Raw genomic sequence first — 12,500 nt, 5'->3', positions numbered from 1 at the left:
GAAAAAGAACAGCAAACGGCTTCTTCCTCCCTCAGCAGTGTCCCCAGCTACTCTGCCTAAAGACTGCAGGGAGCTGGACATTCCCAAAGCTAACTCTTCCCCCAAAGAGACCAATCAGCCATGTTATCCTCCTGACCAGGAACTGCTCCTCAAATCACCCCCAATTGTCAACACACTATCAGCTACTCCCAAGAACAGCTCTAAGCCTCTCCAACCTGGCCAGACAGAGAAGGCTGATAGGTCAGTGCTGGAGATAGCCAGTCTAGATTCTTCCCCCCAGAGTCAGGACGAAGCAGGAGAAGGAGAGGGGAGTGACATGGTTAATGCCAAGTATATCCCCGCCCAGCGGTGTGGGGACGTCAAACTCCGCAAGGGTGGCAGCAAGAATGTCAAGACTGTCAAGGTGAAGACCACCATGACGATGAAGATGAGTCTGGCCTCTGAACACAATGTGCTTACGTCAGAGAGAAGAGGTGATAAATCCCACCACAGGTCCAGTTCTAAAAAGTCCCGGCTATTGGAAGATGGAGGCTCCATCCACATTAAAGTCTCCAAGAGAGCAGCTAGTGGTGGCAGTGTGCATGGGGTGTCCTCCTCCAGAATCAAACGCCTCCCTGCATCCATCCCAGAAGGCCGAGTTCTGGACAAACACACCACATCAACACTAACCAGTGTGCGGTCAGGTGCATCCAGGCACCATCACCATGGTCACCACCACCACCACAGTGGTAACCATCACCATCATGGTCACCACCATCATCATCATCATGGACGCGACCAGGTCGTGGTTGTTGCCAAACCGAAATACAAGCGAAATGATTACCGGCGGTTGCGTGCGATCATGGAGGTACCGTATGATGAGGCATTCAGGCGTGCTCAGCGGCGTCAGAGAAAGGAACTGTTGAGCCATTCTGCAGCCAACCTGTGCCTCCCCTCCGATGGGCAGTTGAGCAGCCCATACTCCTATGTGGCAGGAAGTGACTCAGAGTATTCAGCCGAGTGTCGTCGCTCTTTCACTCCACCATCGTGGACACCAGTGAGGACGAGAGGTCAAACTACACCACAAACTGTTTTGGAGACAGCGAGTCCAGCGAGGAGGAGTGCGTGGAAGAGAGCACCACCACGAGTGATACTGAGGAGAGTGGAGGAGGCGGGGCTGGGGGAGGACAGGTGGAACGGGCAGGGGTGGAGCCACTTAGGGGCAGCTGGGACCAGGGCCGTGGGGCAGGGAATGACTCCAGCTCAGGCACGAAGGCCTTCGTCAAGATCAAGGCCTCTCACAACCTGAAGAAGAAGATCCTTAGGTTCAGGTCGGGTTCTCTCAAACTCATGACCACCGTGTAAGTCAGCAGGAGGAGGGCAAATGCCCTGCCACCCCCCTGCCAAACTGGACCAGAGCCATATCTGTTGGGATGCCTTACCCATGCACTTCTAGTGTACCTAAACCAAACCCAACTGTGAACCACACTTAATGGAAAAGCAGACAGTACTGTGGTGGAACAGGTGCTGCATGGTACACTTATGAAGTGGAAAAAACACTTTTCTACACTGACATTTAAACCAACCCCAAGCCTCTTTAGCCTGAGAGACAAAGCCAAATCAGTCATCCATCTTTGTAAAAGCATGCGTGACATTTTTCCTGACTGATCCCCAACAAGAAAACAAACAGTCCTTATGGATTTTTTTCTTTACTATCTCTTCATATCCTGTGTTACTCTTTAGTTTTTGGTCAGGAGGTACAGTTGCCTTCAAACACAACCTTCCACATTCACCAGTCGAGTCCATCTGAACGACCCAGTGTTGTGGTGGTCCACTTTGCCTGGTTGGTGGTCCAGCCACCAGTCTCTGACAAGTTGTGACCTGCGGAGGTTAGTCACCTCTGTTGCCTTCTCTTCTTGTATTCTTCTTAATGTTTAAATGCTAAAAAGGGAACAAGGAGGAATCTTGTGGTGTACATTTTTGTTGTCAGTAGCCTTGCAACAGTGCTCTTGCAAGTTACATAAGCTACTTGATTAGCAACCATATCATCTTATCAACTTCCTGTGTCTAAATTTACTTTCATGTGGATCATTCACGTGGAAATTTGAGGACACAACTTAAACTTCAAAGCGGTTTAACTTGTTAGAAAGCCACACTACATACCCCCAGAGTCAGGACGAAGCAGGAGAAGGAGAGGGGAGTGACATGGTTAATGCCAAGTATATCCCGCCCAGCGGTGTGGGGACGTCAAACTCCGCAAGGGTGGCAGCAAGAATGTCAAGACTGTCAAGGTGAAGACCACCATGACGATGAAGATGAGTCTGGCCTCTGAACACAATGTGCTTACGTCAGAGAGAAGAGGTGATAAATCCCACCACAGGTCCAGTTCTAAAAAGTCCCGGCTATTGGAAGATGGAGGCTCCATCCACATTAAAGTCTCCAAGAGAGCAGCTAGTGGTGGCAGTGTGCATGGGGTGTCCTCCTCCAGAATCAAACGCCTCCCTGCATCCATCCCAGAAGGCCGAGTTCTGGACAAACACACCACATCAACACTAACCAGTGTGCGGTCAGGTGCATCCAGGCACCATCACCATGGTCACCACCACCACCACAGTGGTAACCATCACCATCATGGTCACCACCATCATCATCATCATGGACGCGACCAGGTCGTGGTTGTTGCCAAACCGAAATACAAACGAAATGATTACCGGCGGTTGCGTGCGATCATGGAGGTACCGTATGATGAGGCATTCAGGCGTGCTCAGCGGCGTCAGAGAAAGGAACTGTTGAGCCATTCTGCAGCCAACCTGTGCCTCCCCTCCGATGGGCAGTTGAGCAGCCCATACTCCTATGTGGCAGGAAGTGACTCAGAGTATTCAGCCGAGTGTGCGTCGCTCTTTCACTCCACCATCGTGGACACCAGTGAGGACGAGAGGTCAAACTACACCACAAACTGTTTTGGAGACAGCGAGTCCAGCGAGGAGGAGTACGTGGAAGAGAGCACCACCACGAGTGATACTGAGGAGAGTGGAGGAGGCGGGGCTGGGGGAGGGACAGGTGGAACGGGCAGGGGGTGGAGCCACTTAGGGGCAGCTGGGACCAGGGCCGTAGGGCAGGGAATGACTCCAGCTCAGACGAAGGCCTTCGTCAAGATCAAGGCCTCTCACAACCTGAAGAAGAAGATCCTTAGGTTCAGGTCGGGTTCTCTCAAACTCATGACCACCGTGTAAGTCAGCAGGAGGAGGGCAAATGCCCTGCCACCCCCCTGCCAAACTGGACCAGAGCCATATCTGTTGGGATGCCTTACCCATGCACTTCTAGTGTACCTAAACCAAACCCAACTGTGAACCACACTTAATGGAAAAGCAGACAGTACTGTGGTGGAACAGGTGCTGCATGGTACACTTATGAAGTGGAAAAACACTTTTCTACACTGACATTTAAACCAACCCCAAGCCTCTTTAGCCTGAGAGACAAAGCCAAATCAGTCATCCATCTTTGTAAAAGCATGCGTGACATTTTTCCTGACTGATCCCCAACAAGAAAACAAACAGTCCTTATGGATTTTTTTCTTTACTATCTCTTCATATCCTGTGTTACTCTTTAGTTTTTGGTCAGGAGGTACAGTTGCCTTCAAACACAACCTTCCACATTCACCAGTCGAGTCCATCTGAACGACCCAGTGTTGTGGTGGTCCACTTTGCCTGGTTGGTGGTCCAGCCACCAGTCTCTGACAAGTTGTGACCTGCGGAGGTTAGTCACCTCTGTTGCCTTCTCTTCTTGTATTCTTCTTAATGTTTAAATGCTAAAAAGGGAACAAGGAGGAATCTTGTGGTGTACATTTTTGTTGTCAGTAGCCATGCAACAGTGCTCTTGCAAGTTACATAAGCTACTTGATTAGCAACCATATCATCTTATCAACTTCCTGTGTCTAAATTTACTTTCATGTGGATCATTCACGTGGAAATTTGAGGACACAACTTAAACTTCAAGCGGTTTAACTTGTTAGAAAGCCACACTACATACCACAGCACTGTGTTGTTTACATGGTCTCTGTGGGTAAACACAATTAACACCAAACATTTGAAGGCGTGAACTCAGTTCCTTTTTGTCAAACCCAGTTTGTGATATCAAACAAATCAACATGGCTGCCCAAACAGTAAAAATGTATCACTTAAAGTAGTTTGCACACTTTTAAAAACACTTTTAACATTTTCTTAATGACATAAATCAATGGTTATGTCCGCATGGATCAAATTGTATCTCTGTGCAAGTTTCTGGTTCTTACAAGCAGCCAATCAAATAAACCTCTAACTTCCTGTATTCAGGATAAGAGCAGCATTAGATGCTTTTAGGAAACTACTGTTTGGGTTGGTTTGGAGTTCGGATTTAGCCAGTCAAATTGGCCTCCTTCTCTTCCCCTCTTTCTTACCTGGCCCATCAAGTGCCTCGGCTGACGTAAACCTGGCTGTTAGTAAGACCTGAGAGGAGAGATCAAGGTCTCGGTCTGCTTCAAACTAAGCATTTGGTACGACATGTAGTGTGTCCACGTCTGCAGTCAAAGTGTTTCTGTCTGTTGCGAGTTACCACACTTGAAGGTGGGGTGAAAGGCCTGCCGTCACAGCCTCCTCCTGGCTGCATCCCACTGCCTCCCAGATCTCTCTTCAACAACTCTGTCTTTTGTGCGTCTTTGTAGAAAGGCTGGACCACCAACCAGGCAAAGTGGGCAACTGCCCAGGGGTCCCGGACTGTCCGGGGCCCCAAGGCCTCAGGTTGTCTATGTGCAATTTGGCAATGACTTTGTGATCATCTCATTCATTACAAATTAGTTTGATAATATGCACCACTAAAGCAAAATTGAAAAACAAATGGTACCAAATGGCTCCTGAGGCCCCTGTCTTTTAATGTTTCCGTTGACATTTTGCTCTCATGGAGCAAATCCTTAAACAAATGTCTGTTATCAAAATACCCAAACTAACTTACACGCTGTACAGCAAACCGGAGCAGGATCGTATTCCAGTGTAAAAATACTGGTTGGTTTATGGGAGTCTCCGCAAAATGGGTTGGGGGAACGTGTGTGTTTGAGGTTAGTCTATAAGGGTCCATAGCAAAATTTTGCCCCAGGACCCCTAACAGATTAATCAGCCCAGCTTTGTAGTCTTGAGGCCATGAATTGTACAAATTGGAGAGCACACTTTCAGACAGTCTCTCCTCGAAGACATTCATGGTATTGCACTCAGTTGTTCACATGAAAAGTAACAGAAATAGTTGTGTGAAGAATGAAAACAGAGAGCTGAGAGAGAGGTTTAAACTCTCCTCCTTTCTCACCTTCACACAGCTGATCAATCACTGCGTAAAGTGGGAACTTGGAAAGGGGATTTGAGAAGCTGTCAGAAAATCCAACAAACATTTTGTTTGAAGCATACTGAGGCCTTAAGTGTTTCTATTGGACCACATTCTCTGGTCTCTGGTAGAAGTGGGGCTTTAGTCTTCAGAGAGTTGTTTGGAAAGTTCTTCAGGTGGTTCCTCAAATGTTTCTTAAGACGTCTGTTAACGTCTCCAGAGGGTTCTTCAGAAGTTTGTCCAGAAGGTTCTTCAAATGTTTCTAAGTTGGTTTATCTTGCTGCAGTAATCTCCTTATTTTCTGCACTTTGAGACAAGCTGTCAGTGGACAGGACAGACGGTGTAATCCTGTTAATTTGTTTTTTGTATGTAGCCTTGTTTTGTATTTATTATCACACGAACTTTGCCCTTCGTTGTAGCGCACCGACACGGCACACCAAACGTCTGTAAGTGCTTCTCTTTTTATTAGACAGTCCTGATTTAAGTTGCTATTTTTTGATGAAAGCTATTTAAAACCTAATATATTTGCTTGGTACATATTGGATACACACATGGTACTGACTGACAGCTGGTCGCGGTGGATTGTTCCTGAGCTGCAGTTTATATAACATTTATACACTAAGTCTGATGTGTCTTTCTTAAAGGGAAAATCCGGCACCTTTTATGTGGATGTCCAGTCAGTGTTGATGGTAAATGTAGTCCATTTAAGCAACAAATTCCTCAGTGTATGCTATATTGACCGAGAAAGCCGAGTTCTCCTCAGCGCAACAGCCACTGGAGCTGTGCCAGCAGCGCCTACGAGTACCAGGATGCATTGCGCATGAGCTTCTGACACCCACGCTCACCCAGCGGTTTTCCATATAACAAGCTAACCGAGTCTACCTGCACTTCTATTGTTAACATCACCACAATAACCGCTTCGAAACCAAAAACCTGACCACCCCACATGTTCACGCAGGAATCTGATCCGTATTGGCATCGGCCTCACTGCCCAGCAGGCCACTAACGTTGCAGCTTTATGGTCTGAGCAAGCTAGCTGACGCAAATGCTAGCTCAAAGATGCTCTGGCTAGCTGCTGCAGTAACGTTAATAAAGCTCCACAAAATATGAAAAAACAGTTACCGGCGTTCAACATACTACTCTCGTTATTTAGTTAGGCTTCAAATGAGGCTTAACATTCACACAGTTTCTCTTGACTGTCCCTCAATATCACAACATTAGTCTAACATCGCCCGGAGTACCACCTGTAGCCTATAACTTATAACGTTAGCTGATTACTTTGTTGGCCAAAACATAGCGTTCGGTGACAAGAATACTCACTCATCTGCCCTCTCGGCCCTCCTAGTCTTGGTTGTCTTTTTCCAGTTTATCTTTGGGATCATGAAGAAGGTCTCCAGCACACCATCTGTCCAAGTGAGGAATATAACTTTCATGCATAGTAACGCACACACGGGGTTGTCGTCGGCAACATCGTCCAACAAAAACTGCCCATGCTGAAATTCATTGCAGCAGAATGAGTCAGTTTCTGTTGGCATCGGAGGGCAATTTGAGCAAAGGCAGCACCAGTCGCTGTTTGCTTTCGCCGGTTCAGGTTCTGGATGGTCCCCGCCAGCCATGTCCTCTTGCACGGCTAATGTAGCCGCAGCGTCGGCCTCTCTCCGCTGCATTTCTTCGGCGAATACTTTGGCTCAGAATATCTGAGTCAGCAAAAACACTGTAGATGGATCCTCATTCATAACAGCCTTTGCACACATACTTATTTTGGGACGGCATTTTCGCTGTTGGAAACGTAGCTAGTTTGCAATACAAGCGAAGACAACAAGGAAGTTCTGTTTTTGTGCGGCATCTAGAGCACGGCCCCCGGCTAGCCAGTCGCGGAAGCTAGAAATCCAAGCTGAAATCGTTTGTAGTTCTTCCGTACCTCCAATTACGTCACTGGATGCAGGAAGAACTACTTTACAAAGTTAGCTATCTTTGTCAATGTAATATGCACTGAGGAATTTATTGCTTCAATTAACTACAGATACCATCAAGACTGACTGCACATCCACTTAAAAAGCACCCGATTTTCCCTTTAACACTTTCACCTCCGATGCCGTAATAACCTACTTATACAGCATTTAGATCTTTGGGTGAAAACCAGACCAACTTTTGTTGTTTTAGTAGAGGTTTTTATCGTAACTGTTAGGTGAGTTTTGGTGATTCTCCTGCTTTCAGATCAATAAAATGATGACCAGAAACGTTTTCTCAGTTGCAAACAAAATGGATGCCGAGGAGACACATGTTGATTCAATTGAAAGGATTTAATATGTTGCTGGTTCTTTTTCAAATCTGCTACGATGTGAAATAACGTCACTGAAATGCTGTTGAAGCCTCGATTTTAGATCATCTAAGTATCTAAAAAACACCAACCAAACTGGCCTGGTTTTAGCAGATACAGCCTTTTCACGTCTTTTCACCTGCAAATCACCAAAGCAATGTTCACAATCAGGATTGAGTTCAATTATGACTTTAATTTTATTAGTTAAAGGAACAGTCCAACATTAAGGTAAACTTTCTGTTTCTCTGTCCTCTCGGATGAGACTAAGATGTTTCATATAGATATCAATTCATCTCTGTGTGTCCAGTATAGAGGTAGGTCCAGGATGTGTTTATCCTAGCTTAGCACAAAGACTGGCAGCAGGAGGAAACTGCTAGCCAGTGTAGCTACAAAATCGCTAGCATAAGCTATGAATAGCTAACATATCAAATGTTATGGTAACTGTTTAGCTAACTGTTGTTATACCAGGATGTGTTTATCCTAGCTTAGCACAAAGACTTGATGCAGGAGGAAACTGCTTTTATTACAAAAAAAATTCTCTTTTGTTAGAACTAGGCTAGCAGTTTCTCCCTGCATCCAATCTTTGTGCTAAGCTAGGCTAAATGCGTCATATCTGCACTGTTCACAGAGAGATACAACTGATATCACAAAGAACAACAGGATTTCACTGAATGTACGTTTAAATTGTACTTTTTGCCCAGACCAGCAGCAGGCTGGCGCCGAGGCCTGGTTGGAGTTTGATCCGCAGGCTGGAAGAGAGTTTGCTAGAAGCTGTTTTAACTGATTGTACTCGTCTATTCTGGTCCAGATTTGACATGTTCCAGATATAAATAGCTCCCACAAAGCTTTAAAAAGCCACAGACATCTGTTCAGCTGTCACATGCTGTCTTTGTGTTCAGAGCTATTTTGAGTTTCTGACAGTTTATATTTAAAACTTCAGTGTGAGTGTGTAACAGCCAAAAACCTTCAACCAAAAGTAAAACTTGACTCCTCCTGAGGTTTCTGCTTCACACTGATCTGATGGTACTTTACTCCTGTAAATGACTGTTACTGATGTGTGTGTGTGTGTAGATAATGTCTGTGTATGCCAATACTGGTGCTTAACCTTTTTATGCTTCATTAAATGTGGACTTTAACATTAGCGTTTCATTGTTCTGGGTTCATCTGTTTCCTCTGACCTCAAATCCTGAATCCTGACAGCCTGGAGCTGCGAGGGTTTTGTCCCAGTTGGCGTCCAGTAATAACCCGCCTCCCTGCTGCTCAGCCCGATCACGAGATATTTACACCGTGTTTGTGGGTTAAGCTGCTTCACACACTCCTGACTGTGAAATCTTTTTATCTGCACAGGAGAACATATTCAGAATCAGAAAGACTTTATTGATCCTCGAGGGGAAACTCTTTCGTTACAGCAGCTCGCTGTCACGTCAGTTCACACAGGGACAGAAGCACGGAGCAAATCAAATATAATACACTATAATACAGGTCAGATACATTAAGTATGAGTGGATATAAGTATAAAAGCTAAAATAAGTGTAAAGTACCAAAGTGGATTTAGAGGTTGATAAGTATGTACGGTATAATACACTGTAATAATATAAGTAATAGTGCAATAATGAGTCCTGTCAAGTTACGTGTAGCTTGTTAAGGTGATTATGAGCATGAACGTCGTTACACGTGAAGAAAAACTACGAGCGTTCGAACTGCTTGAGTTGTTGTTGACCCGGGCCCCGACCGATCCGGTATGGAAGTCATTTTCACGATTCGCATTTTTAATTTGGCGTGTGTTTTACGTCGGACGCCCTTCCTGACCCTCTGCATTTATCCAGACTTGGGACTACTGGCACAAGAAGACGCTGGCTTGTGGTTGCATTGTTCAAACTGCTTGAGTATAATATTTTAATATCTTCTAAGGAAATGAGAGATCTTAATTTAAAAGTTCTTTGAAAGTTGAATCTGTTTGTGAGGAGCATAGCATTTAAAAGCACTGTTTGCTGCAAGTTTAGTTGGAACATGTGGTGCAGATGAAGCTGAAACACCCTGTGATCAAACGTGATTATTGTATTTGGATGTGATTAGAGAGCAGAGAGAATCTGGCAGTGTTTGCAGTGGAGATATATCAGAGGTTTATTTTAGCATGTTAGCATGCTAACATTAGCTTATTAGCAGTAAACACAAAGCACAGCTTGGGCTGATGGGAACCAGAGTGCTGGACAGGGTCTCATCAGCCAGCGTCCAGTCAACAGTCTCACTGTGTCTCATTTCCAGTTCTGTCTTTTCACGTTGCGTTATGTCTCGTTGCTTCTTGTGTCTCGTTTTGTCTCGTTTTGTCTTCTTGCGTCTCGTGCTTTGCCGTGTCTCTGTCCCTCGCTGCATCTTGTTGTGTCTCGTGTCTCGTTTTGTCTCGCTGTGTTTGTCTCAGATGGTCTCTCGGGAACGAGGGTTTTTAAACATGTTTTATGGTTCACTTTGTTTTCGGAGAGAAGACTGTTGGCTGTAATTAGTGCGACCACAAATCATCATGTTGATGTTCAGATGGTTCAGAGAGAGTTCAGCTCATCACACACACACACACACACACACACACTGATCCTCCACCATATGACTTTGTGGATTTTAAGTGAAAGTTAAGAATTTAATCTGCTGCTCTGATCTGACTGGTGGACTCCAACACTGTCATCTGATCTGAGACTTCATCATTCACCCAAACCTCTGTGTTCTGCTAACAGCTCAAGAAGATGAATGTGGAGACAGACGGAAGAAGCAGTGGAGATACAGAGACTCTCTTTAACAGAGTCAGCAAAACACAACCCAGACTTTCGGGACAGAAACTCCACCAGAAGGAAGAGCGAACGATCTCAGCGAAAGAGTCGTTACAGAGGGGAATAAACTACAAACTTTAATCAGACAGAATCTCACTCAAACCACATTATCAAACCTTCAGTCCGAGGTTTTAGAGAACAGCAGGTTAGCGTGACGCCTGTTTCCATCTGCGGACTCAGCGTTCGTCTTCAGGTTATTTCTATACATGTCACCATAATGAATATCAAGTAACTGACAGCAAGGTGATCTATGTGTTCTCTACAGGGAACTGCTGACACGCAGTTTCCACAGTAACTCGCTGTTCAGCCTCCTCATGCAATACCGCTGCTGCTGCATCCAGCCGGCCAATCACATTTACTCGAGAACGCACACCAGGAAGAACAGGCGATCTGCGGCTGCGTGCTAATGAACAGTGGGGCCTCTGGTGGTAGAGCTGCTAGCTCAGCTACAACACAGGTAGCCACACAGCGCCACGGACTTCCTGTCCGTCCAGCAGAGACACACGGTCTGACGGGAGCTGCTGGTCAGCTCTGACCACCAGCGCTGCGTCTCCCCCGCGTCCCCTCCCCCTCCACCTCACACACTGCGTAGCACACACACTCCTACAGTCGCTGCTCCCTGTTGTGTTTGTTTAATATACTGGCAGGGAGGGGTCCAGCAGAATGTGCTAGCCTAGCTTAGCATAATGACTGGAAACAGGGGGAAACAGCTAGCCTGGCTCTGTGAGGCTCACTGATTGACACGTATGTGGTTTGTTTAATCTGAACAGAACAAAACACAGTTTGCTGTTTTAGGGCGAGTTACTGCTCGGACTATTTCTTCACCGACAACAGCGTATCCATCCGCCCAGCCCTTCGGTCTCACTATGATGACAAGACTCCAGAAGTCCCTGCGCCTGGCTGCCGTTCGCCGAAGCTAACCTCGACCTGAGAACCGTATGCGATCAGCTTTCCATAGTCCTACAATCTGACCTGAGAGCAGTACGAGGACATAGAGAGCTGAGTGCTCACACACGTGTGTGTATTACACAAACAGGATTTTGTTTTCTGGTGCAGTTTGGCCTTTAAGCTGCTGCAGAGCTGAACAAACGTGATCCAGTGTGGTACTGCATCAGAAGTGTGTTACGGACTGCTCCTTTAACGCTGAGCCCGAATTATTGCTTTATTCTTACGTTTTGTTGCGTTCAGGTGCTGTGAGACTGCAGGACAGGACAAAACTGTGTGTGTTGTTTCAGTGTGTGTGTTTTTCAGTGTGTGTGTTTTTCAGTGTGTGTGTTTTTCAGTGTGTGTGTTGTTTCAGTGTGTGCGTGTTTCAGTGTGTGTGTGTTGTTTCTGTGTGTGTTTCAGTGTGTGTGCGTGTTTCAGTGTGTGCGTGTTTCAGTGTGTGTGTTGTTTCTGTGTGTGTGTGTGTGTGTGTGTGTTGTTTCAGTGTGTGTTTCAGTGTGTGTGTGTGTGTGTGTGTGTGTTGTTTCAGTGTGTGTTTCAGTGTGTGTGTTTTTCAGTGTGTGTGTTTTTCGGAGGCCGTTAGTCATCGTCTCTCACAACATTAACATAACGAGAGTCAACAGCTGACAGATCTGCTGATAACAACTGCATTAACACACACACACACAGAAACACACACACACACACAGAAACACACACACACACAGAAACACACACACACACACAGAAACACACACACACAGAAACACACACACACACAGAAACATACACACACTGAAACACACACACACACACAGAAACACACACACACACAGAAACACACACACACACAGAAACACACACACACAGAAACATACACACACAGAAACACACACACACACAGAAACACACACACACACAGACACACACACACAGAGACACACACACACACACACACACACACACACACACAGAAACACACACACACTGAAACACACACACACACACACAAACACACACACACACAGAAAAACACACACACAGAAACATACACACACTGAAACACACACACACAAAACACACACACACAGAAAACACACACACACACACTC

At 45.9% G+C, this 12,500-nt stretch overlaps 1 protein-coding gene across 1 annotated transcript in view; it reads left to right on the top strand.

Annotated features, from left to right (window-relative positions):
* The window catches only part of dact1 (dishevelled-binding antagonist of beta-catenin 1), a 30,692-nt gene extending 21,906 nt beyond the window's left edge, over window positions 1–8,786 (top strand). Inside the window, exons 5-7 of the mRNA XM_044166516.1 lie at window positions 1–292; window positions 374–397; window positions 2,214–8,786. The exon at window positions 1–292 is cut by the window's left edge and continues 883 nt beyond it. Of these exons, the coding sequence (XP_044022451.1) occupies window positions 1–292; window positions 374–397; window positions 2,214–3,212 (1,315 nt within the window). The 3' untranslated portion in view covers window positions 3,213–8,786. The remainder of the gene's footprint in view (window positions 293–373; window positions 398–2,213) is intronic.
* The last annotated feature ends 3,714 nt before the right edge of the window (window positions 8,787–12,500 follow it).

Source organism: Siniperca chuatsi, linkage group LG15, assembly GCF_020085105.1.
Source record: "Siniperca chuatsi isolate FFG_IHB_CAS linkage group LG15, ASM2008510v1, whole genome shotgun sequence".
NCBI lineage: Eukaryota > Metazoa > Chordata > Actinopteri > Centrarchiformes > Sinipercidae > Siniperca > Siniperca chuatsi.
This window is presented reverse-complemented; position numbering and strand designations above follow the sequence as displayed.